The following is a 26,444-nucleotide window of genomic DNA, read 5'->3' as shown; positions in this document are numbered from 1 at the left end:
GTGCAAAAAGGAATTCTTTTGTTGTAAAGTGCCATGTAAACACAAAGGGCCCGATATAACCATTAGAACCTTGACCTAAGACAGAGGGGATTGAGAAAGATGAAGAACAGAAAACAGCTTTATTGCTTATATATGACCAAGAAAAGATAAACATGGAGGGGAAAACAAGCATTGTGTATACTTGCTGGGAAAGAGCTAGGCCTGCTAATATGGGAGGAAAGGGAAGTCCAGACCCAAAGAGAACCCACTTCCAGAACATTCCTTGTTCCAATGGCCCATCTTCCTAAGTCTGTGCTTAGAGTCAGTATTAGCAAAGGAACATCGCTAAAAAATACATGTTGAAAACTCCTTTCAACAAAGATTTTACTTGTTCTAAGAACAAAAGCTTTAGGTAGGTTAAGAGGTAGTATATATAAACTGTTCTTCCTTTTGGCCTCTGCTAATCCCAAAGGTAAGTAGACAAACCATGGAACACTGACAACTGGGTACCAAAGTATTAACATTTCAAATAAATATACCCAAAGGTAGCACCTGCTCGTAATCAAAGGATAAGTAACCTTTACCAACCAAGTATTCTACAAAGAACAAATTTAGCAGAACAGTAAAATATTGCCACTTCATGGAATATTTTTAGATTTAAAATTGTGCTGATGTCTTACACCATCATACTACATTGAAGCGTTTCGGTATTATACTTGGGGAGAGTGAGGCAAGGGAGGTTTACTACTCCAGACCTCATAACCAGTTAGAAAAACCGGAATCTTAAGTTTTCACTCAGTCCATGAAGTGACACCAAGGGAGAATGTGACTTGGATTTTCTGCCATAAGGAAAACTTTGATGAGTTTTGCAGCCTTTGTTCAGTGGTACTTTGGTGTCTTGAGAACCAACATCAGAAGGATCACAATACACGGCAAGTGGGAATAATGATAGTTGCTGCTTGAAGATTTAGTCCAAAGGCAGATAGGGAAGTAGGTATGTCCCTGAGAAGCCCGTTTCATTTGGGATTTCTTTAAACTTAAGTTTCAGGGGAAATCTAAGTTCATTAATAAATTTAGAAATGAACAAGGAAGAAGACATTTAAATGACAGCTGCTGCCCTGAATCCTGTTCAGAGCACCCCTTCAACTAATTCCTAACTCTCCCCCTTTGAGGATAACTGAGGAAGTAATTTTGAACCCAAATCCACAAGTAACATATAGCAATGGAACTAGAAAACTAGTTACTATCCCATTAGCCTGCCATATTTAGGGCTATACAGAGTGTAGCCACAGTCCTGTCCAGCAGGGAAATTTAACAAAACCCACGTCTTTTCTAACAGCAGTTGATTTTTGTTATACTCATCATTAAAACCTGAATTACATGTGTGGGGCCAAAATACAGAAAGGTCAAAGCACCAAGGCTGAGGTCAAGTTGTGGCACCTAACTATCAATAGGTAAAAGAGATGTTCCCTTAGGCTATTCCACAAAGCACTGATTTCGGGCCATCTCTTGATCCCAGAACTTTCCCCAAATCCAATGTTCCAATTGGTGTACCCAGGTCATTAACAAGATTCAGCTTTCCGGGTCTTTCTAATTTTGCTGTATATGCACTCTGCACTAAATGTGATTAGTTGCAAAAAAATAATCTCTTCAAGAAACCTTCATAACAAAATACAAGATTCCCTATTAACAATAAAAGATCAAGTTTAACAGGTGAAAATAGAAGTCTGTTAGAAAGAACATAGACAGCACAGGACACCTCTAACCTCGGGTGTCATGTACTGAGCAAGAGTCATTGGCAAAACTCCAAGCTGTAGATACCAAGTCCTGGGGATAAATAAGCACCTTTCTTGGCTCAGTCAGTCATCCTCTGAACTCTCATCAGACCTTTCATCTGTAGCCACTTTCCAATTTGTGCGTTTATTTGTCCTCTCCTGCATTTCACTGTTAATGACAGGGGTGTGGACTTTTTTCTCTCTCTTTTTCCTTTTGGTTTTTTTAGTGTCTCTTTCCTCGCTTTCCTCAGAACTGCTAGATGCAGAATCAGCTGACCGTGAAGAGTCATTTTCTGCTTCTAACTGAGCAGACGCAGACTTTTTGAGAGACTTTTTCCTGGATTTTTTCTTGCGCTTATGTGACTGCTTTCTTTTCCTGGTACTAGAAGCCCCAGTTTCTTCTGAGAATTCACTTGAAGAGTCTGCTATTGTATCTGTGGCTTCCTTCTTGCTTTTCTTCTGTTTTTTGTGTGACTTCTTTTTTTGCTTTTTCTTGTGGGATTTCTTTGACTTCTTGTGTCTGTGAGATTCATGAGTAGATGATTTTACCTGGGGAGATGTTTTTTTCCCATTGGCAATATCTTGCTGGTCACTACTAATAAAAAAATAGGAACCACTTTAGAAAACAAATATTTTAATCTTAATTTTAAATCAGAGCCTGGACACAGCATGAAATTTTTTTCTCTTGAGTTTTCATCTTCATCTTTAAAATGAAAATAAAAATTCTAATTCTCCATACCAAGTTAATGGATGTAATATAATATATAAAACATCTAAGTGCAGGGGCGGAGCAACAGCACAGTGAGTAGGGCATTTTCTCTGCATGGGGCCGACCCCAGTTCAATTCCCTGCATCCCATATGGTCCCCTGAGCACTGCCAGGAGTAATTACTGAGTGCACGAGCCGGGAGTAACCCCTATGCATTGCTGGGTATGACAAAAAAGAACAGAAAAAAAAAATCTTAAGTACAGGGCTGGAGAAATAGTATGGCAGGTAGGGCATTTGCCTTGCACATGGCCAACACAGGTTCAATCCCTGGCATCCCATATGGTTCCCCCAAGCAATGTCAAGAATGATTCCTGATACCAGAACCAAGGGTAACCTCAAGTATCGCTGGTTGTTGCCCCCCCACACACACATACACACACATCTTCAGTGCTACAGATATACCAAACAATCAGAGAAAAAGCAAAATACAGTTTCCCAAATAAGTCTGGTTACTTGAGTTTGTTTTTCTTTTTGCAATGCTAAAGATCAGACCTAAGATCTCACATATACAAGTCAAGTGCTCTACTGAGCTATATCCTAGCCTGGTTACATTTTTAAAATGGAAATTTGTGGGAATTCGTAGTTCTATCCCTAATAAACACTAGTAACTCATTTTACAGTTCAGATTTTATGTATGTTTCTTTTTATTCAGTAAGGGAATTTGCCTTACCTGTCTGTTTCAAATTCTTCAGGGTATAACTCTTTATAGCCACTGTGACCCCATCTGTAAGATATATGTATTGTTAAAGTACTGAATGTATTTTTGAAAATTAAAACAAATTAGGCAAAACCTAGGAGTACATACTCACAGACCCACACAACACCGAAAATAGGGGAGTCAGAGAAATAGTACAAGGGTTAAGGTGCATGCCTTACTTGCAGCCAACCTCAGTGTGATCCCAGTATCACACCGTCCCCCAAACATGGCAGGCGCAGCCCTGCCTCAGCACCAGCAGGGTGCATAGGTCCCTGGCACCATAAGACCTATGGAGCATCATACAAAGCTCCTGCATTGAGTCACCAGATCAGCTGGCTGAGAACCACCAAGAGAAGGTCTCAGGGTCTTCTGAGCACTGCTTGATAAGAGTCAACCCCATATTATAGCTCAGTAACTTTTTGGGGGGGTAGGGGGAGAGAAGGGCACACCTGGCTGTGCTCAGGCAGGGATCACTCCCAGTTTGCTCAGAGACTATATGGCATGCCAGGGATCGAATCCATGCTGGCTATGTGCAAGGCAAAAGCTGTACTTGCTGTACTATCACTCCAGCCACCTAGAGCAGTAACGATGCATAGTCATTTTCAACACTACTTGCTGTACTATCACTCCAGCCACCTAGAGCAGTAACGATGCACAGTCATTTTCAACACCAAGAATTCCTTTGACCATTTGTAAAACTTGCCTTACACACAGCCAACCAAGCTTCCATCCCCAGCACCCCATATGGTCCCCCGAGCCCGCCAAAAGCCAACAGCTGAGTGTGGCCCAAAAACAAAAATAAAAACAAACAAAAAAAACACTAAAGCACACCTACACTAGTTTGTAGCTGTTAAGCACTTCTCCAAAACATTTCATAGGGGCCAAGGAGATAGTCCAGTGGGACAGGCCGGTGGGTAGGGTGCTTCAGTTGCAAACAGCTAATTTAGGTTCAATTCCTGACTCCACAGACAGCTCCCTGAGGAGTGATCCCTGAGCACAGAGCCAGGAATCAAGCTCTGAGCTCCCAAATTCAAAAAAAACAAAAAAAAAATTCACAACATCATAATATCTAAGACCATTCATTTTTTAAAAAATAACCCTTTAGGGCCAGAGGGATAATACTGCAGGTAGGGCACTTACTTGCCTTGCATGTGACCAACCTGGGTTCAACCCTGGCACTCCATATGATCCCTCAAGCCCCACCAGAGTGATTCCTGAGCACAGATCCAAGAGGAAGACCTGATCACTGTCATGTATGACCCACTCCCACTTCCAAAAAAATCCCTGCTGTCATAACCACTAATTGGAGAACATTTTCATTACCCTAAAAAGAGGTTACTTGCAGAAATGATTCATCAAACCCTCATCTGTAGCCCACAGCAACCACTAATCTATATACTGTCTCTATATTCTGAATATACCACATAAACAGAATCATATAAAGTAGTTTTGTAGGAGCTAATCCCCAGCATCTAATGGTCCTCAACATCACCGAGAGTAGCCTAAAGACCAAGTGGATTCTCTAGCCTTTTTACCTAGCATAATGTTTAGATTCACCAATATTGTAGCATCTATCAGTACTTTACTTTGATAAGTAACATTCCAGATTATGGATATACCATATTTTGTTTCTACATTCATCAGCAGAGACACTGGGGTTTCTAATTCTTGGCCATTATGAATTCTTAATTGTTCATATGGAGGGATATATGTATATGTGAGACACTAAGAAAAATTTGTGTACAAGTTTTTGAAGAAGAGTGTTTAGAGGTATGTGTGTATGATGCTTTGATCTTGGTGTTTATGTGTGACACCTTGATCTCCTCTGTGTGTGTGTGTGTGTGTGTGTATGCGCACCTGTGAGATGCTTTGATCTATGGGGTGTGTGGGTGTGCATGTGTGTGTGCACGTGTACCTATGTGATGCTCTGATCTCCTGTGTGTGTGCGCACTCGTGCATACACACCTGTGCAATGCTTTGATCTCCAGGGTATGTGGGTGTGGCTGTGTGGGTGTGCAGATCTATGTGATGCTTTGATCTCCAGGGCCTCATACCATGTTAGGTATTCGTTCCATGGGATATTTCACTTAATATTTTTTCTTTTGAATCAGCATGTCTTCTCAATATGTGTGATGCTGAGGATAGAACTCAGGGCCTCATAACACGCTAGACCTATGCTGTACAGAATATTTCATAGAATATTTCATTTTTTGCTTTTGGGTTACACCTTGGAAGTGCTCAGAAACCATGCCATGTCTAGAAACACACCTGTACATCTGCTATACAATGTAAGCACTCAAACTATGGAGTTCTCTCTCTGGACTGGGATATTTAATTTTTCACTTTTAATTTTTAAAATTTTTTGTAGTGCCAGGAATTGACTCACTATGAAGACAAGACAAATGCTCTGCCGCTGCACTACATCCCAAACACCTTTATTAAAGTATACATTCTCAGGATACATATCATTTTTGGTCAAAAGAATTTAACCACAAACCTGTCTGGCATGTTAGATTCATAATCATATAACTTCTTGTTCCAGGATTTAACCTTAAGAAAATCATCCTCCAATGTCCTGGAAATGTCATTTTTTGGCCTCCAATAGTCTCTCTGGCTTTCTTCATCAAAACCATCACTACGCATCCGGCTATAAGATTTAAAAAAAAAAAAAAAAGATTTAAATTTATAAGCAATTTCTGAAGTTTCTTTATGGAATATTATGCATAACATTAAATAAACAAGCTTAAAGGGAAAACACAGCAATTTGCTACAGTTAAAAAAAAAAATTACAGGCGCCAGAGAGATAGTACAGAGGTTAAGGCACTTGTCTTACACATGACCAACCCTAATTCAATCCTGGGTATGATTTATATATGAGTCAGCGTGTCTTCTCTGTATGTGTGATGCTGAGAAGTGGAGAATGAAGTATTGAGCACTGCCAGGAGTGATTCCTAAATACTGCCACATGTGGCCAAAAACAAAAATTATACAAAAGACATGTTCTGGAGCTGACAGGTCACTCAAAAGAAGAGGAGCACACGATTTATGTGTGGGAGGTCTGGGACCAATCCCTGGCACTGTCTGATCTGTTGAGCATGACCTCCCAAGTTGGAAGTAGCCCGTACCTCCCTCCAACAAAAAAACAAAACACAACACGATTGGTTCTTCTCTATAGATTTGCAGAGCTGTCCAGTGAAAATCTGACCATGTCTATCCTGCTGCAGTGCACAATGTAACTTCTGAACTGTGAAATGCTATAGATTACTGTTTTCAACTAGGAGGCAACACAAAGAAAAAAACAGAACATAATCACAACTGCAGATACTTCAAACTACCCTGAAGATTGTGAATTATACTCCATTCCCCAAAATCCAGCAACAGCAAACTGCTTTAATGAGATCATGGTAATAGTGGGAGCAAGGCCTAATTCTTGAGAATGTTGGGGCAGAAAAACTGCTGGGAACCATTAATACAGCCTGTACTTACAAGGTAGTCTAATCAATCAATTAATCTGATTATAAACAAGTGAGATAATCAGACTACCTGCCATAAAGAGAAAGACTTATTTACCATGACCAGAATTAATAACTTACTCTGAGAGTATTCTATTCTTGGAATTATCATTTGGAATTGAACAAACACCACAAACCATCAGCTATACTATCTGTATTTCAAAATTCTCAAAGGACCATCTTAAAAACAAGGGGGGGGAGTGGTGCTGGAGAGATAGCACAGTGAAAAGTGTGCTGGCCTTGCACATGGCTGAGCAAGGTTCAATCACTAGATCACCAGCATCCCACACGTTTCCCTCAAGCCCCACCAGGAATGATCCAGAAATGTAAAGCCAGGAGCAAGTCCTGAACACCACCAGGTGCGGGCCCCCTCCCCCAAAAAAAAAAACCCGAAATGAAAGATATTTACTTTAATTTTAAGACTCTGTCTCCCTACCACTGACATCAATTCCTGACTTATGTCATTTACTCACAACCAGTCATATTTCACAAGACCACACACTTCACAGCACACTCATTCCCCTAAAATATCTCACTATTAACTACTGATTTCCCAAGCAGGCTTTATACAGGGGTTGAGGTACTTACTCTGGTTCAAACCTGGCACTACATACAGTCTCTGAGCACTGCCAGATATACTCCCAGAAAAACAAAAGAACTGGGGCCAGAGCAATAATGCAATCGGTAAGGCACTTGCTTTCCATGTGGCCAACTGGTTTCCATACTCAGCACACCATAATACCACCAAGAGTGATCCCTGAATGCAGAGCCCTGAGCATAGCCAAGTCTGGCCTAAAACCACCTTCCCTCAAAAAACAAAAAAAAAGCCTCAGCATTATGTGGACTGTAGAGATATCTCAATACGCTTTACATGCAGCCTGCAAGAGGCCTGAATTCGATCTCCAGCACCAAATGGTCCCCTGAACCAATATCCCAGTCCTGAACCAAGGGGACCATTTGGTGCTGGCTGGTAACCAAGTAATTACCCCCAAGCACTTATCTGAGAGTAGTTTCTAAGTACTATGTGATGTAGCCCCCAAACAAACACTAGCATTGTATTAGCACTATTATTTTAACAGGCACAAAAAAGTCCAAGAGAAGTTCCCAATTACTGCAAAATTCCTATACTTTCACTGGTAAAACAACTAAGCCTACGTAACTATTCATACGCACGCTCAAATAACTAATATGAAAGGATCTGTGGAAAACCCTAAGTTAAAAGCCACCAAATGGGGTCAGAATCCATAGAATTCTTTTGTTTTGTTCTGGGGCTACACACTGCTATGCTCAGGATTGGTCCTGGCAGGCTCAGGGACCATATATGATGCATCAAACCTAGGTGCAAGGCAAGCGCCCTAGCTGCTGTACTTCCTCTCTGGCCCCAAACATTGAATCCTAAATATTAAAACTGTTTAGGCAAAATTTTTTAATTTCCCCACTGCAAATAAGTACAAAGATATACAGGCTGGAGCAACAGTGGGTAGGGTGTTTCCCTGGCAGGAGACTGACTTGAATCAGATCTTTGGCACCCCATATGGTCCCCCAAGCACTGCCAGAAGTGATCCCTGAGTTCAGAGTCAGGAGTAACTCCTAAGCACAGATAAGTGTGGCCCAACCCAGCCCCCTCAAAAAAAAAAAGGAAAAAAATGGTATTTATCGTAGGGACCAGAGAAATAGCATAGCAGGGGGCAAGTGGGGTACTTGCCTTACATGTGGCCAACCTGGGTTGGGTCTGTGGCACCACATATGGTGCCCCAAGCCCAGCAGGAGTGATCCCTGAGAGCATAACCAGGAGTAAGCCCTTACCACCACTTGGTGTGATCCCAAAACAAAGATATAAACCATAGCCATTATCTTTGTGCTTGGGTCTAAATTAATAGAAGAGAAAAAGCTTAAGAACTTACAGAACAGGCTCCTGAAGATAGCCCAGTACCAAAGAGGGAAAGCTAAGAACTCACAGTACTGGGACCTGAAGATAACTCCGTGGCACAGCGCCTATCTTGCAAACATCAAGCCACGAGTTAGATCCCCAGTGCCACCCCACATGCACAGAGCAAGATCTTGGCTAGTGCATGGACCTGACTAGCGCAGTCAGGTGAGTGACCCCCAGCAAGCACCTGTGTGAGCAACCTTCTAGCACAATGAAGATTAAGTGAGCACCAATAGTCAAGTCTATGAGCACTGCAAGCAAATGCAAGACTCTTCCGAAAGCACCGTAACCAAATATTCAAGCACCACAACCTGGGATATGTGAGACCCCCCTCAATCACTGCTGCATCACAAATAAATAATAACAACAACAATAATAACTCAGAAAACTGCATTCATCTGTTCTTAGCACAGTAAATTGTTTCAAAACAAAAGCTGTTGATTCTGAACAAAATGAGAATTATTTTCATTCTGAGAGCTGCTACTTCACCTTGAACTACTGGGTAACATTTTCCTTTTGGGTCCCCGGTATGCATCTTCCATCTGTTTCTCCAATTCTCTTATTTTCCACATATCTGATTCTTCCTGGATCTATATTTATTAAAAAGGAAATAAAAGTAAGTTACTAAAAACAACACAGTACAGGAAAGTAACTGAAGGCACTTGGATTGAACTAGATCTGGAACCCAAGAAACAAATTCTGGTTTTCTAGACTGGCTAAACAGTCTAAAGCAGTAAATGTAATATATGTAAAATTCTCATAGGAATTTGGGATTTGGGAAGGATGGCAGTGTTGAGGACAGAATCCAGAGCCTCATGTATTTGAAGCCTGCAGTCTGCCACTAAATTACATCCCTGGCCTCTCAAAAGAACTTTTTTGTTTTTGTTTTAGGGCTACATCTGATGATGCTCAGGACTTACTCCTGGCTTTGCACTCAGCAATTATTCCTTGGCAATGTACAGTGAACAATATGGGAATATTAGGGATCGAACCCAGGTCTGCCACAGCAAGGCAAGCACTCTATTCGCTATACTGTCTCTCCAGTCCCTCAACAGAACTTTTTAATCCTTCATAGACAACTATCAATTTTGTAATTGTGCTCCAATTAGCAAATAATATGTTACTAAAATGTTTTTTGATTCTATCATCTCACTGAACCTTAGAGGCCCCAAGATATTACAGGTATTAAGGCATTTCCCTTGGATGTGGCTAACCCTGGTTCAATTCCTGGATGACACATGGTCCCAAGTACCACCAGGTGTGGAATGAAAACAAAATCAAAAACAGAACTTTAAACAATCTTACATCAAAAGAAAAACAAGAGCCAGAAAAATAACTATACTCTCACAATCAACCTATCAGGAGATACTATTATTCTGATCAAACTAAGAGTAGAACTGTTAGTTCACCAAAGAAAATCAACGAGCGTCATTGTTCCTCTTCAATTATATATGGTCTCCTCAGTGAATTCATTTTATCTCACATGGTCTACCATTTCTTGTATCACTGTATCACTGTTATCCGTTGCTCATTCATCAATTTGCTCGAGCGGGGACCAGTAACATCTCCACTGTGAGACTAGTTACTGTTTTTGGCATATTGAATATGCCATAGGTAGCTTGCCAGGCTTTGCCGTGCAGATGGGATACTCTCGGTAGCTTGCCAGGCTCTCTCTCCAAGAGGGACAGAGGAATCAAACCCGGGCTGGCTGCATGCGAGGCAAATGCTCTACCCGCTGTGCTATCCCTCCAGCCCGGAGCTAGTACAGTGTCAAAATATATGCACGAGGAAGAGATGTGTGTTCGCAAGCTCTCCAGGCGGCTCTCTCACCACCCGTCAACGGTGCTTGGTGCTCTCGAGCCACTGTGTATGAACTGGATACGGATGGCTGTTTGCGATAGGCAGGCAAAGGAAGAATAAGGACCAAGCTGGTTGTTGATTAGTTGCCGTTTATTCAATCTCTCGTCTCTCCGATCTCACACACTCTTCCTTCCTAGCCCCTCATCCCTAGATCCCAGATCCCCAGATTCTGATTCTGACTCTACCATTTCCTATATATCAATAATTTCCAATTTTTACATGTAACCCCACATTTTCTCCTTTCCTTAAAACCTGAGTTTCTAACAGATATTCTGTAAGCACCTTATGATCAACTTTTTCAAAGATAAACTCCCAAAGCTAAAGCAAAATTTTCTTTTTCATCACATTTAAACCCTGTCCTTTGCTCTCACCTCAATTAATGGCATCATTCACATTATCCCTCCAGTTACACAATGTATTTATAACTGATTCCATAATTATCATTATTATTCAATTAGCCACTTGATGCTTTGGATACTCTCTCTATAGCCTCATTTTCACACCTACTGTCAGTGCTCTCATGCAAACCCTCATCATCTTATAGAATGTTGCAAACTCCCCTGATCAGTCCAAATTTTTATCCAATTCCATTTCTTACCTCACACCCAGATAACAATCATCTTCCTAAAATATAAATTCAACTATGTCACACCCTACTAAAAATCATCTGCTAGATTCCTTATTGCCTATAGGAAAAAGTATAATTTCCAGACAATATAACCCAAAACTAATTTTCTATTCAAACCTCAGCTTCAGGCACAACCCCCACATTTCCATTTTTTGGTTTTGTTTTGGGGTCACATCCAGCAGTGCTCAGGACTTACTCCTGGATCTGTACTCAGCATTCACTCCTGGCTGACTTGGGTGCCAGCATCAAATCTGCCAGGATCTGCCATGTGCAAGGCAAAGGCCCTAACTGCAGTCCTATAGTTCCAGCTCTTATCTTTGGAACACACACAATTTCTTACTATGTCCCAAGTTCTTCGTGATTATTTTTCCCCCCTTCATGCCAGGGATTAAATACAGGGCCTCATATGTCCAAGGCAAGTGCTCCGTTACTGAGCAACAATTCCCAACCCATCATGCTCTTTCTTATCACCTTTTACTAGTTCATATTGTTCTCTCTCTAGAGTGGTTTGTGCCTATTCATGAAGAACTAATTTCAGTATCAGCAATTGAAATGTCAACCATTCCATGAATCCTTTTCTAATTCCCAAATGCAGATTTCATTATTCCTTCTTCTTCAGTGTATTAAAGTATTTTGTGTCAGCCTCTGCTGTAGCACTTATTAAACTGTATGGTAATTATCCACTTAATTCACCTCTGTATCTCTCAACTGTACCAAAATGATGCATGGGTCATTATGTGGCCCTCATTAAGGGCTGTCGAAGAACTGGGTTGTAGCTCTTACCTTATTGTGAGCATCTGTGTGCCGGATGACATTCCTCAGAAGAACTTTCCCCAGTGGAACCCGGGACATTCTTTAATCTGAAAAGAATCCAAAAACACCGAATAACGATTTCCTTTATTACCTTATCTTCTATTACAAAGTCAGAAAGGAGAATGCGATAAGGAAAACAAGATTAAACTAGAAGTCAAAGGTCCTGGAGAATAGTTTTTGTGCATTGTTAAAAAGGAAAAGTCCTGGGGCCTGAGAGGTAGCAGACCTGATAAGGCACTTGCTTGCCTTGCACAAGGCCAATCCGGGTTCAATCACTCCACCAACAGATGGCCACTCGAGTCCCACCTGGAGGAACCCCTAAGCCCTAAGCGCAGAACCAGGAGTAAGCCCTGAGCACCTCCGGGTGTGGCTCGGAAATAAACCAAACTAAAAACTAAGGACTAAAGAGGGAAAGCCTACCACGCTCCGATAAGGAACAAAAAAGAAAAGAATGCGCGTCAGCACTCTGGGATGCTGCACAAAATCAAGAGCTGTCAGCAGCACCCATTTCTTTAGTGTTCAGAAAGGGGCTGTCTTCTACGAGGCGGTATTTTTCACTGCTGTGTCGTGCATGAAATTTCTTGAAAGCCAGAGCTAGCCCCAAGGCCACCGAGACCAAGCCAGGAACAGATTCGAAAGGCAGCTCCCGCATCCCCCAAACGCTGCCCGCGAGGAAGCCCGGAGGCAGCTCTGGGAGGGTCAGGGAGCACACGTGTCAACAGCAGCAAGCAAACGGGCGCCAGCACACACCCAGCGCAGACACCTGCCCCACATTCCCCGGGGCAGGGGGGGACTGCGTTCTCCACTTGGTACAGAGGCCTCCAAAAATAAAAAATAAAAAACCCACTATTCAGGGTGTTATTAAGCATGAGCTTTGCGCAAGCCACCCACCCCCCGCTCACTCACCCCTCGATCCTGAGGAGATCGGGCATCCTGCTAGTGTGAGACGAAGCACCACTCCATTACAAGATCTCCTCCGACCCGGGGCGCAGAGCAGCTCGTGCCGCTTCGCCCGGGTCCTCCGTGAGGGCGCAGCCTTCCCACCGGTCATGCGCCCGACCCGCGGCCCCGGGCCTCGGCGGCCTCGCCCCCTGCCCGGCGCCGCGCTCCGCTCCCCCGCCCGGGCCGAGCGTGCCCTGCCGCCACGGGGCCCCGGAGGCCAGGCTCGCCCCGCGCGGAACGCGGCGGGGGCCTGGGCGCGCGGGACGCCCCCCGCTCGGGCCCCAGGAAGTGTTGTTGTTATTTTGTTTTTGGACGGGAGCTGCGCGGGGGAAGCCAGAGAACAGACGCGCCCGCGGGTTCCCGGGGCTCCCGGCCGCCTTCCCGCCGCATGCCCTCCCCACACAGACACACACAAACACACCCATACCGTGCGCCGCAGCCTCGCGTGGCGGGGGTGGGGGTGGGGGTGGGGGGGAGCGGCCCAGGAGCGCAGGGAGCCGCTTCCCCTTCAAGCCGGAAGCGGTGCTCCCGGGAAATCCGTCCCCGCTGACGGGAGGCGCGGGGGGCGTCGCCGGCAGTGGGGGTAGGGAGTTCCCCGCAGGCTCGGGCGGCGCGCGAAGGCGGGGGGTGTCGCGGACGGGCCCCAGGCCCGGGGCGGGCTCCCGGGGGAAAAAATCAGTTCGGCGTCGGAAAGGGCAGATTCCGGAACGGGATGTCAGGGAGGCATTTCGGGCCGGGAGCGCCCGGACCCGATTAGCTGCGGGACTCATCCTGGTTACCTTGGTAACCAGCGTCGCGGTCGGTCTGGAAGCTGCTGCTGAGGTGGGTCTCCCGACCTGGAGAATAACCCTTAGCTTCCGTAGTTAGCCTCGCCCTGATTTAGGATTCGAAGAACCCACCTCCCCCCACCTTTTCCTCGTTCTAAGGATGAGTCGGGACGTGTCCCAGTGGGAGGAGAGAAGGGAGGCGTAGGAAGGATATCAGACAGAACTCGTGCGAATGCTCACCTGTCGCTGCAACCACTCTGGCCTGCTGAACGCGCACAAACATCCTGGAGCTGGGCATTGTCGAATAAACTGAGCCACAATCGAGGGCCGGGCCAGATAGTCCAGGGGTTATGGGCCTTGCCTGGTACAGAGCCCAACCGTTTAAGTCCCTTAGCACCCTCTGTTCGTCTGGGCACCGACCCCAAAGCCCCACAGGCTGTGACCCAACCGCCCTGCAAAAAGCAAAGCGTGTGGGGGCTGGAGGGATAGCACTGCGGTAAGGCGTTTGCCTTGCATGCGGCCAACTTGGTTTCGATCCCAAGCATCCCATATGGTCCCCCGAACACCGCTAAGAATAATTCCTGGGTGCAGAGCCAGGAGTAACCCCAGTGCATCACTGGGTGTGACCCAAAAAGCAGGGGGGGGGGGGGGAAAGCATGTAAGGATCACACAGCTACTGATGGCGTGAAGATTGGGGTCTCGGCATTGTGTCTCCAGCGGGCATGCTTTCTTTCACCCGCCAGGGAACCAATACCCAGAGTTGGAATTAGCTTTCCATGAAATCCGGACTTGAACTGGACCCTCTCGCAGCGGTAAGGACTTAGCCTAGGGGGCAACTTGACAGTTAAGTATCAGATAATTTGAGAATAAGGAGAGGACACATGGTGATGAAATCTTCTTAGATTCATGTGTTACCAATATAGTGCTGCTCATCACCAGACAATTCCTGACCTATCTCCCCTCTCCCTAAAGAAAGGAATCAATAGATTGCTGCACCCCTTATGTTTTTCCACAGACCCAAGAGCCTATTTAACTCAATCATGGAGACATCTTCGAAGGGTCTGTTTACACAAGCTAATCAGTTATGGAACCTCCTAGATGATCTTGCTGAAAGTAACCCTGAGAGCTATAAGAAATTCATTAACCAGCAGCTGAAAGAAGGCAAAGAGCTCTGGGCTGCCCCAGAACCACAGTTCTGCCTTGAGACCAGGATCTTGGTATGTCCATATGGGGTTCAGGGATGGGGAGGTGCTAAATGAAATGATCTGACAGGAACCAGATAAGAACTTACTCTACACTACTTGGGCACAAGACAATTTGAGGGGCACTGTGCATCTTAAACATGCCGGGCTTGGGGCCAGAGCGATAGCGTGTAGGGCATTTGCCTTGCATGCAGCCAACCTGGGTTCAATCCTCAGCATTCCATTTGGTCCCCCTGAGCACCACTGGAGCAGTTTCTGAGTACAGACCCAGAAATAACCCCTAAGGATCACCAGATGTGACCCAAAAAGAAAAAAATATATGCTGGGCTTACGCTCTACCACTTGAGCTTTCTCCCTACTTCAAAACTGCCATTCTTAATGGAGAAGGAAACATTGTGGAAGATTTGTGTTGGAATAACAATGGAAAAACTTGAATCTTACTACCTGGTATATTTTGAAGCTCTCAAAGTCAGTTATTTGGGGGACTAGGATGAAAAGTAAAAGTGAGCTAAGGATGTGACTTGGTGGTAGAGAAAAGGCCTTATATGTATGAGGTCTGGCTTGAGTCTGATCCCAACATCACAGTGCCCCCAGAACCATAGGGGTAACCCTGGACCTCAGGGTGTGACCCCCACCATTGAAACAAAAAATGTTTTAATAATATAATTACTTGATAATCATGGCATAGCTTTTTTCAAATAAAAGAACTTAAGGATCAGAGATGTGGCTGAGTGGTAAAGTACCCATCTTGCATGTACGAGGCCTTGGGTACAACCCCAGGAGGAAAGGAGGGAAGAAGGGAAGGACAGAAAAGGAAAAGGGAACAGAAAAGAACAAAAGAAAATATTTATTTGGTTGGGAGGTAAGGAAGCACTGAACAAATTCTCCTGAAATAACTGTAGATCAATCTCTCTCCATCCCTTTTCTGGGAATAGCAACTGGATACTTGAGGAAAAGCCAGAGCTTTGGGGAAATGAGAAGGGGGGTGTCTTTTGTGGTTGTTTGGGGACATACCTTGTGGTTCTCAGGGCTTACCTCTGGCTCTGCACTCAGACATCATATCTGTCAGGGTATAGGGGACCATATGGGATGCTGGGGTGTGGGGGAGCAAATTCAGGTTGGTGGCATGCAAGGCTGGTGCCCTACCTGCTGTACAATCACTCTGGCTCCCTCAGAAACAGTTTCAGTGGGGCTAGGAAGATAACTCAAAGGGCTGCAGTGCATGGTTCCAGTTTGATCCCTGTCACCTCATGGTCCTCTGAGAACTACCAGGCACCCAAGAGTAGGCCCTGAGCACTGCCCAGATAATAACTATACATGCCTACCATGTGCAAGGCCCTGAGTTGATCCTGCAACCACATACATATTTCCCTCATCGGCATTGCCAGGTGGTTTACTGATGGCACCGAGTACTGGCAGGTATGATTGAAAATAGTATTTTTTAAAACAAGGATTTGGGGCTAGATAGTATGGGGGAAGTGGATACCAAGATGTTTGCCTTGCATACAGCCAACCTCAGTTTGATCCCTGGCACTGCATATAGTCCCCCAAACACCACCAGAATGATTACTTACTTAGCATAGAGCCAAGAATAACCCCTGAATAATGCCAGATGTGGACCCCCCACAAAAAAAGGGGGAAAACTCCCTGTATCTAAAATTATCTTCTTTCTAGAAACCAAAGGAGAAAAAGCTTTTTATCAATCTCTGTCAGTGGAAAAGGATCCCATCTCCCGAGTCAGCCACTCATCCAGTACCTATAAGTGTTGGCCGACCAGAAGATATGTCTGAAACATCAGGTACACAGAATTATGAAAGAGAAAGCATATTTACAATTTTATTAACAGTACTATAAGTCATGGTGCATCGAGTAAAACTTGTTTTATTTTGGGCCATACCCAGTGGTGCTTAGGGATTACTTCTGGTTCTGTGCTCAGGAATTACACCTGGTGGGTTCAGGGGACCATAATGGGATACCAATGACTGAACTGGGGTCATTCATCTGCAAGACAATGGCCTTACCCACTGTACTATCTCCACAGGCCCTAGGAGCACAGCTGAGGGTCACCCAAAAATGAACAAAAAAATGAGAAGTACAAACCAGGTTTTATTTAATAGAAAAGCATTGCAGTGTTGAGTTATAAGTAATTAATGAAATGTGTTCCCTTATATAAATTGAAATGTTTAATTTTTATAACATATGAGCTGTTTTTAAGCCATCTAAACTGCCAAGAAATGGTGTAAAGTGGGAAAAAATAAAATGCCAAGAAATTCCCTAATTGGAACTTCTAATATATGGCACCATTATTCGTGTCTCTGAAAAATACAGGAATAAAATTTATATTTTCTAGGGTTGGAGCAATAGTACAGTGGGCAAGGTGTCTGCCTTGCATGCAGCAGACCCAAATTTGATCCCTGGCATCCCATATGGTCCCCTGAGCACCACCAAGAATGACTCCTGAATGCAGAGTCCGGAGTAACCTCTGAGCATCGCCAAGTGTGGCCCCCAAATAATAATGTAGCACTGTCTGTAGCACTGTCATCCCGTTGTTCATCAATTTTGCTTGAGAGGGCACCAGTAACGTCTCCATTGTGAGACTTGTTGTTATTGTTTTTGGCATATCGAATATGCCATGGGTAGCTTGCCAGGTTCTGCCGTGTGGGCAGGATATTCTTGGTAGCTTGCCGGGCTCTCCAAGAGGGACAGAGGAATTGAGCCTGGGTCAGTTGCGTGCAAGGCAAATGCCCTACCCACTGTACTATTATTATTATTATCATTATCATTATTATTTATCACAGCAGAGCCTGGCAAGTTACCAGTGGCGTACTTGATATGCCAAAAACAGTAACAACAATGGTCCTCATTCCCCTGAAAGAGCCCCCAATATGCCATCAGGCTATACTACCACATGACAGGGACGAATGGAGATGTTACTGGCGCCCGCACGAGCAAATCAATGAACAACGGGATGACAGTGATATAGTGATTATTATTTATATTCTCTGGACTGGAGTGATAGCACAACTGGTAGGGCGTTTGCCTTGCATGCGGCCAACCGGGGTTCTTCCTTCGTCCCTCTCGGAGGAGCCCCGCAAGCTACCGAGAGTATCCTGCCCACATGGAAGAGCCTGGCAAGCTACTTGCGGCATATTCAATATACTAAAAACAGTAACAAGTCTCACAATGGAGACATTACTGGTGCCCGCTTAAGCAAATCAATGAACGGGACGACAGTGCTACAGACAGAGCTATTTATATTGTCTAGTTTTACTGAAATTATGGCTTACTCTATCTGACAGTAGCATTGGTGAAAGAGATTGTATTAATATCAAACCCTTTTAACTACACACAGATATTTACACGGTCATCGATGTTGCCTTCAATCCTGAGGTCCTTGAGGCAGCAGAAAATAACCAAGTTAGAAAAAAGGAATTAATACAAATGGTCATCAAATGCATCGAAGAAAAACTGCACTTCACCCTCTCTCAGTCTTACCATATTACCAATTTTAGAATAAAAGGGAATATCCAAAGGACAAAACAAAATCTGATGGGAATCCAAACAGATTTACGAGAGAAAACAAGAAAAGGTAAGTTAATGAATGTAAATGGAATCTAATTTAGTTTCTGGTTTGCTTTTGGTGCCACACCCAGCAGTGCTCAGGGCTCACTTCCAGTTTTCTGCTAAGGACCATTCCTGACAGGGCTGGGGGATCATATGGAGGGCGAGGGTTAGAATGCAGTTTAGCTGCACCACTGTACTATCTGTTCAGCCTGTTGTTCTGTTTTTGAGTCACACAACAGTGCTTGGGGCTACTCCTGGCTCATTTGTGGGCCATTCTGGTGGCACTATGGGGACTATATGCTACCAGAGATTGACCCAGGACTCCAGTACGTTAAGCAGGTATTCAAGCACTTTTAGCTAGCCCCCAGCCCACAATTTTAAAAGTTTAAATTTGTTGTTTTGTCTTATTTTAGGGGCACATCAGGCAGTGCTTAGGGTTGGGGGGGAGCCATGTGGTGCCAGGAATCAAACCCAAAGCTCCCACGTGAAAACCATGTGCTCCCATCCTTACTGCCATCTCCCTGGTGTGCTGAAAACTTAGTTTGGGTAACACCCTAGTGTGCTGGAAGGTATGGGGGGGACCATGCAGCTCTAGGTATAAATCAGGGATCCTGCATCTAGCCCTTTGAACTAGCTCCCTGATAAATTCTGCATTTTGAAAACAAGTCCTTTGGCTTAAGAGTTTTTTGAGGAGCTGGAGCAATAGTAGAGTGGGTAGGGCAGTTGCATGCAACCAATGCGGGTTTGAACCCCAGCATCTCATATAGTCCCCTGAGCCAGGTGTGGAAAAAATAAAAATAAAAAAATAAAGGTTTTCAAGGTGGGGGCGAGGGCCGGAGAGTAGAGTGGTAAGGTGCCGGCCTTACATCAGTTGACCTGGATTCTATCCCCAGCCATTGTATATGGTCCTGTAAACCCTGTCAGAAGTGAACACTGTGCACAGAGCCAGGAGTAAGCCCTAAGCATTATTGGATGTGGACCCCCCCGCCCTTCCCCCCAAAAAAGGAAGAAAACAAAAAGGCGTCTTCTGAGGGGCAGAGAGATAGTGAAGGAAGTATGGTGCTTAGTTTGCAAGCAGCTGACCCCAGTTCAATCCCCAGCACCAAATATAGTCCTCAAGTACTACCAGGAGTGTCCCCTGAGCACACAGCCAGGAGTAAGGCCTGAGCACCATTGGGTATGGCTCAAACAAAAGTTGGGGGCCAGCAACAGTACACGGGGAAGGGTGTTTGCCTTGTGTATGGCCAATCCAGCTTCTACCCCCATATCCCATATGGTCCCCTGTCACCACCAGGAGTGACCCTTTTTTTTTTTTTTTTTTTTTGGTTTTTTTGGGTCACACCTGGCGATGCTCAGGGGCTACTCCTGGCTCTGCACTCAGGAATTACTCCTGGCGGTGCTCAGGGGACCATATGGGATGCTGGGATTTGAACCCGGGTCGGCCGCGTGCAAGGCAAACGCCCTACCCGCTGTGCTATCACTCCAGCCCCCCAGGAGTGACCCTTGAGTGCAGAGCCAGGAGTAAACCCTGAGCACCACCAGTTGTGGCCCCCAAACAAAAAACAAAAAAGAACCTTTTGATTTTAAATTTCTCAACTAATTTAGCTGGAACTTTATCTGCCATTTTTATTAATATTTAAATACTATATTTCATAACTAGGTTGTATTCTATATTACTGATTTTGTAATTTTATCATCCCTCTTTTTTCTCGCAAAGAACTAACACTGGAACAGATAAGCAGCAATACTATAAGCAGTTCAGATTACTTACCTCAACTTTTACTGACAAAAGAGCAAAATTCCAACAAAGCAAAGTATTTGATAGAAGAGATTTCCAGTACAGAAATCCAAATGGAGGTGAAGGAACCAGTATATGAACTAAAAATTATTGAAGAACAGAATAAGAAGCCTCAAAAAATTGAATTAAAGGTTGAATTACCTGGTATTAATTCAGTCTCTCTCTGTGACCTTCACGTTTCTGAGGTAAGGTGAATAACTCAGTTGTTCCAAGTGCCAATCTGTGGACTGGTACTTGTCTGCGGGTATAGAAAGTTTAAAACCTGGGTTTGGGGTATAGCTCAGATACAGAGGGCATGTTCACATCTCTGAGGCCCTGGGTTCAATCCCTAGCACCACCACAAATTAACGTAGTAAAATGGTTGAAAACCACTAATACTGTAAATTGTTATCAGCCATCATTCACTCCATTACGCTGTACTACCCAACCCCACGATATCAGTTGTTTACAGTAGTTTTCTTAAGTTATACATCTACTATTCCATGACTTTTATACATTTTAAGACACAAATGAAGAAGTAATTACCACCTGAGGTATGCCATTTCTCTGGAAGAGAGAAACGAAATAGCTAAGCCAGGCAATTGACCCTAAGATAACTTCTCAGACATGGCGTCTACCACTTCTACTCCAAATTCTTCGGACCAAAGTCAGTCACAAAGTTAATATAACAGTGATATACTGGGAAGTATATTCTCCTACAGGTAGCCGTAGGAAGCAATATAGCAGAGATGCATGCCTGTAGCTTCCTACAGAAGCAAAACAAATCATTGTTAACAGTCCTACAATCTATAACAATCTGCCCCTTTTCTAGATGAAGGCACCTCTCTTCCCAGCACTAAATTCTAAAGCACAGGATCTTATTGTCATAATTCCCCCAGTGCACCACACAATGTCAATTGGGGACAATAACAGCCATAATTGTCTCAATTCAGAAATGTAAAAATATGAGGCACTGGGCTGAAGTGGTATGTACTATGCTCTGCATGTGGCCCACCCACGTTCAATCCCAATGATTGTCAGTCCCCCGAACACTGCCTGGAGTGATTCCTGAGTGCAGAGCCAGGAGTAAGCCCTAAACATTGCTGGGTGTGACCCTAGAACAAACAAGAAGCACACAGTGGCTTTTGGTACACAGCAATTCTGAAATTCTGAGAGGCAGACATTGTGAAGGTCTCTTTTCTGGGAATACAAATCTTAGCTCCCTTGATTCGTCCCTTGCTAACTAGCCCCTAATTCAATCGTTTTCTATTATCTTTCACTTCATTTTTTTTTAAGCATAGGTTATGGTTTAAATTTATTTTCTAATATCTTCAGCTCTTGTTTTTTTAGAAGTTGCTTACCTTTCCAGCTTTTTTTTTTTGCAGTGGGGGGAGAGGGGAAGGAATGGTGAGTTTTTTGTTGTGTTTTTTGGTTTTTGTTTTTTAGTGGCTGTGCTCAAAGTTTACTCCTCTGTCTGCTCTCAGGGAATCACTCCCAAGGCTCAGGTGACCATATCAGGGTGCTGGGGATTGAACACTAGTTGGCAGACTGCAAGGCAAGCTCCCTACCTGCAGTATTGTCTCTCCCACCCCGAACAGCTTTTTTTTTTTTTTTTGCTTTTTGGGTCATACCCAGCAACGCTCAGGGGTTACTCCTGGCTCTGCATTCAGGAATTACTCCTGACGGTGCTGGGGGACCATATGGGATGCTGGGAATCAAGCCCGGGTTGGCCTAATGCAAGGCAAACGCCCTACCCCTGTGCTATCACTCCAGCCCCTGAACAGGTTTTTTAACCTGTTTTTTGCCAAAATAGTTGAGCCCAACAGTCATTTTACTTTACTTTTAACCCAGGCTAGTAGCATGTTATGCCTTTGATTTCAGTTAACAATCCTATTGCACTTTCTTAGATAGTCACTTTTCAATGGCCACTTTGAAGTCCACTTTATTTATGTAGGTTATTGGGCCTCACACAGTGATCCTCAGGGGTTACTCCTGGCAGGCTCAGGGGACCATGTGGGATGCTAGGGATTAAACCTGGGTTGGCCACATGCAAGGCAAGTGTGCTACCCATCATACTATTGCTCTGGCCCCCAATGTCCATTTTGTACAAATAAAACTTAACGTATGACAGACTTGTGATCTGTTTTGTTTTTTTATTCAAGAAGGTTGGGCTCAGGGATGACTCCAAGCAGTGTCCAAGGGACTCTGTGGTGCCAGGGATCGAATCTGGACCAGCCACATGCAAGACAAGAGCCATACCCACTGTACTATCACTCAGCCCCACCTCTAGACTGTCTTAATCATGTTCAGTTGACAAAATTTCTGTTTGAAGCCAGAGAAATAGTTCAAAGGACAGAGCTCAGACCTTCAGTGGAGCCAGTTTGATCCTGGCTGGTCCCCTCAATAACACTAGCAGCCGCCATGAGCATTTCCAGATGTGGACATAAAAACAAAAATTCTCAATTTTTATCCTTTACTGATGGAAACCATTAGATCCATTTTCTTAGTGCTCAAGTCTAAAGAGAATTTTTGTACCCTGTATATTTCCTGTTAGGTTTGGTGTTTTCTTAGCTTGGTGGGACGGAGCTCAATTTGGGGGCGAACAGCTCAGGGGCTACTCCCAGCTGTGCTTGGGGTTGCTGCTGACAGTGCTCTGGAAACCATGTGGTGCCAGGGTGCCACGATGTCTTGCATGCATTCAGCCCATTCTTCTATCTCCGAGACCCTCCCTTTCAGTTTTACTTGCAAACTCCTTTTTGTGTAAGTGTCTAGTTAAACGTGGCAGATAAGACCACTGCTTGCTGCTATCATGTCCGCTTCTTCACTAAAGCCATGTATCAGGCATATTGCTGATTGTATTGCCAAGGACTTAATCATTATAAAACAATACCATCATCTTTCCAGACTCCATAGGTTTCCTCAATATACTGCTATTCAGCCTCTAACTTAATGCCATCCAGTTTGGGATTGCAACACCTGACCTGAAATAGTGCTAATACTTTTGAGTAGCATTAAGTTCCAAGTCTCACTGCAAATCTCTAGGCAATAAGCAAATCCTCTTCATATGGGAAAGGCATGAATAACTGGGAGCAAGAATCTATTTTTAAAAATTTGGTGCCGGAGCGATAGCACAGCGGGTAGGGCGTTTGCCTTGCACGCGTCCAACCCGGGTTCGATCCCCGGCATCCCATATGGTCCCCCAAGCACCGCCAGGAGTAATTCCTGAGTGCAAAGCCAGGAGTAACCCCTGAGCATCGCTGGGTGTGACCCAAAAAGAAAAAAAAAAAAAAATTAACCATACTCTTCATCCTCAGCAATGGAAAACTAATTATCAAATGCTTACTTGGCAGTAAGGCTGTCTTTTTTGGGGGGAAACTCCAACAATAGTGAGTTTTGTGTTGAAATATGGAATGTAATCAAGGTAAAGAGAAAATGAAGTGAAATTTATCAGTTATGCAGGCGGGGGTGGGAGGTATACTGGGGTTTTTAGTGGTGAAATATGGGCACTGGTGAAGGAATGGGTGTTTGAGTATTGTATAACTGAGACATAAGCCTGAGAACTTTGTAACTTTCCACATGGTGATTCAATTAAAAAAAAAAAATTAACCAGAGATACTTTTCCAGTTTCGTACTTAAAAAAAAAGACTCTAATCTTGGGGCTGGAGTGAAAGCACAGAGGGTAGGGCGTTTGCCTTGCACGCAGCCGACCCAGGTTCGATTCCCAGCATCCCATATAGTCCCCTAAGTACCACCAGGAGTAATTCCTGAGTGCAAAGCCAGGAGTAACCACTGTGCATTGCCAGGTGTAACCCAAAAAGCAAAAAAACAAAACAAAAACCCTCTAATCTTGTGGAGCTGCACAGATAGTACAGTAAGTAGGGCACCTGCCTTGCATATGGTTAACCATAGTTCAATCTCCAGCACCCTCTATGGTCCCCTGAGCTCCACCAGGAGCTGATCCCTGTGCAGATCTCAGAGTAAGCCCTGAGCACCATTGGGTGTGGAAAAAACAAAACAAAAACTTTTTTAGCCCCCCCATTACCCATACTTGTAGGAATATCTCTGCTGCCTTCTTTTTTCCTTAAACTATGTAACATTAAATAAAACTCATGTTATTATTTAGGATGATTTATTGATGGAGGTCTCTGAGAAGTACAGACTGCATCTGAATCTCCCAGAACCTGTGGATGTTGAAATGACTACAGCAAAATTTATCAAAGACAAAGCAACACTAATTGTGACAATGCCATTGGCACAAGAGAGGAGCAGCATGTGATTCAAAAGTTCAGTGCTGAAGTGATGTGAATCTAGAATCTTCATTGTGACTGAAGAGGAGGTAGTGGTTTATCTTAATAGTTTCCTATTTTCTAGAATCCTTTTGATAGAACGAGATTTTCTCAACAACTATTTGCTTTCCTTAAAAACTTATCCTTGCTTCTAAGTTTGGTAGCAAGTAGAAACTAGTAAAAAATGGCATTGCTTTGATATATTGGTCCTTTTGTTGATTGGGAGGGCACACCCAACAGTGCTCAGGGATCACTTTTGGTGGGGCTCGGGAAACTATATGTGGTCCTGTGTGCAAGGCAAACACCCTACCCACTGCACTACCATTCTAGCCCTGTCACTGTTATCATCCCATTGCTCATCAATTTGTTCAAGCGGGCACCCGTAACGTCTCATTGAAAGACTTATTGTTACTGTTTTTGGCATATCCAATACACACAGGAAGCTTGCCAGGCTCTGCCGCTCAAGCTCGATACTCTCGGTAGCTTGCCAGGCTCTCCGAGAGGGGTGGAGGAATCGAACTCGGGTCGGCCGCATGAAAGGCGAAAGCCCAACCGCTGTGCTATTGTTCCAGCCCTAGAAAATAAAAATATATTGGTCTAAAGTAACTTCAACATCATTTTGGAAAATTCTGTTTCTAACATGTGATAACTCTTGTTTTACTGTTTGAAGAAAAACCTATTAAATTTTTTAATCAAGGCTTGAAAGATATCTTAACAGGCTGAAAGCATGATTGCATCCAGGAACCCAGGGATTGAGCACCACATGGTCTCTAAAACAGTGCCAGCATTAACCCCAAATCATAGAGCCAGAAGCCTCGAAGCACTCCTTAACCCTCAAAAATCTTATAATGCTTTCTCCTTTTTCTACAAAATTACTATCAAATGTTATTTCCTCAAAATATGCATACCTAGGGGGCTACAGGATGGCTCAAAGGACTGGTACAGTGTGTAGGAGCCCTGGGTTCCAACCTAGGACTTTACAGTCTCCTGCACCCCTGGAAGTAGTGCCCCAAGCACGGTGGATTTGGCCCAATAGAAACAAAACAAAAAGCTCCCACACCTAACTATACAGAGCTGGCTCAATCTCAACTCGTGCTCTTTCAGCAGTTACACGTCTCTTAAGGTCAGCAGCTAAACTTTGTATACTAGTTAATAAATGCTAGTCATGATGAATATGCTTAATATTAAATTTATATCCTATTCCCAAAATGCTTTTGCATATGCTTGGTTGCAGTCCTTACTGGGATCACATTATTTTCAGTTGTGGTCCACCAGAGGTTTACATGCTTTGTTTTAGCACCCCAGCTGGAGCGATAGCACAGCGGTTGGGCGTTCACCTTTCACGAGGCCAACCCGAGTTCGATTCCTCCGCCCCTCTAGGAGAGCCCGGCAAACTACCGAGAGTATCGAGCCTGTGCGGCAGAGCCTGGCAAGCTACCCGTGCATACTGGATATGCCAAAAACAATAAGTCTCTCAATGAGAGACGTTACTGGTGCCCGCTCGAACAAATCGATAAACAACGGGATGACAGTGACAGTTTTAGCACCAGAAGATGCCAAAGAGTAATGCCTCCAGTATCATACTTGGTACATGTGTGGTGGCATAGGGATGAAACTTGCAGTCTTGCACTTTTAAAATAGACTTTGCCACCACTTTTCTTGAGTCCCACCAAAATGCCCTCATTTGCATTATTTCAGGACCTAGGACCACATACATTGAAGGTAAGTGATCTACTGCTTAGCTACATCCCTGGCTCCGTATTTCATAATCATAAAAATATCTCCACCTTGGGCAAGAGAGATAGTGCAATGGGTAAGGCACCCACCTTTCAGACAGCCATCCGGGGGTCAATTCCCAGTACTGCAAACGGTCCCCCAAGCATCACCAGGAGTGATCCCTGAGCAGAGAACCAGGAATAAGTCCAAACCTCCACCCCACCCCAA

General features: G+C 44.2%; 2 protein-coding genes across 4 annotated transcripts; one reads left to right on the top strand and one right to left on the bottom strand.

Annotated features, from left to right (window-relative positions):
- Positions 1–100: 100 nt before the first annotated feature.
- On the bottom strand, positions 101–13,397 carry NKAPD1 (NKAP domain containing 1). 3 transcript variants are annotated; one of them, XM_055133820.1, is made up of 6 exons: positions 13,332–13,397; positions 11,933–12,009; positions 9,151–9,251; positions 5,717–5,866; positions 3,193–3,246; positions 101–2,349 (listed from the first exon to the last, which is right to left on the bottom strand). In XM_055133820.1, the coding sequence occupies exons 2-6, from the start codon at positions 11,999–12,001 to the stop codon at positions 1,839–1,841; spliced, it is 885 nt and encodes a 294-aa protein (XP_054989795.1). In that variant the 5' UTR covers positions 12,002–12,009; positions 13,332–13,397; the 3' UTR covers positions 101–1,838. The 3 variants fall into 3 exon arrangements, with proteins under 3 accessions (XP_054989795.1, XP_054989794.1, XP_054989796.1); XM_055133819.1 differs by lacking the exon at positions 13,332–13,397 and adding an exon at positions 12,869–13,305; XM_055133821.1 differs by lacking the exon at positions 13,332–13,397 and adding an exon at positions 12,869–13,305 and having other exon boundaries at positions 101–2,346.
- A 201-nt stretch (positions 13,398–13,598) lies between these two features.
- PIH1D2 (PIH1 domain containing 2) lies at positions 13,599–25,852 on the top strand. The gene is made up of 6 exons (XM_055133818.1): positions 13,599–13,726; positions 14,687–14,888; positions 16,548–16,671; positions 18,226–18,462; positions 20,155–20,420; positions 24,338–25,852. The coding sequence occupies exons 2-6, from the start codon at positions 14,712–14,714 to the stop codon at positions 24,488–24,490; spliced, it is 957 nt and encodes a 318-aa protein (XP_054989793.1). The 5' UTR covers positions 13,599–13,726; positions 14,687–14,711; the 3' UTR covers positions 24,491–25,852.
- Positions 25,853–26,444: the final 592 nt, after the last annotated feature.

The sequence above is a fragment of the Sorex araneus genome, chromosome 3, assembly GCF_027595985.1.
Source record: "Sorex araneus isolate mSorAra2 chromosome 3, mSorAra2.pri, whole genome shotgun sequence".
In the NCBI taxonomy this organism is placed as follows: domain Eukaryota; kingdom Metazoa; phylum Chordata; class Mammalia; order Eulipotyphla; family Soricidae; genus Sorex; species Sorex araneus.
This window is presented reverse-complemented; position numbering and strand designations above follow the sequence as displayed.

Excerpts from the sequence above, each read along its gene's own strand:
- NKAPD1 (XM_055133820.1), bottom strand. The coding sequence starts at position 12,001 with ATGTCCCGGGTTCCACTGGGGAAAGTTCTTCTGAGGAATGTCATCCGG. Across the intron at positions 9,252-11,932 it reads ACACAGATGCTCACAATAAG|ATCCAGGAAGAATCAGATAT; the intron begins GTAAGAGCTACA and ends TAATAAATATAG. Across the intron at positions 5,867-9,150 it reads ATGTTACCCAGTAGTTCAAG|CCGGATGCGTAGTGATGGTT; the intron begins GTGAAGTAGCAG and ends TAAATCTTATAG.
- PIH1D2 (XM_055133818.1), top strand. The coding sequence starts at position 14,712 with ATGGAGACATCTTCGAAGGGTCTGTTTACACAAGCTAATCAGTTATGG. Across the intron at positions 16,672-18,225 it reads AGATATGTCTGAAACATCAG|ATATTTACACGGTCATCGAT; the intron begins GTACACAGAATT and ends AACTACACACAG. Across the intron at positions 20,421-24,337 it reads GTGACCTTCACGTTTCTGAG|GATGATTTATTGATGGAGGT; the intron begins GTAAGGTGAATA and ends GTTATTATTTAG.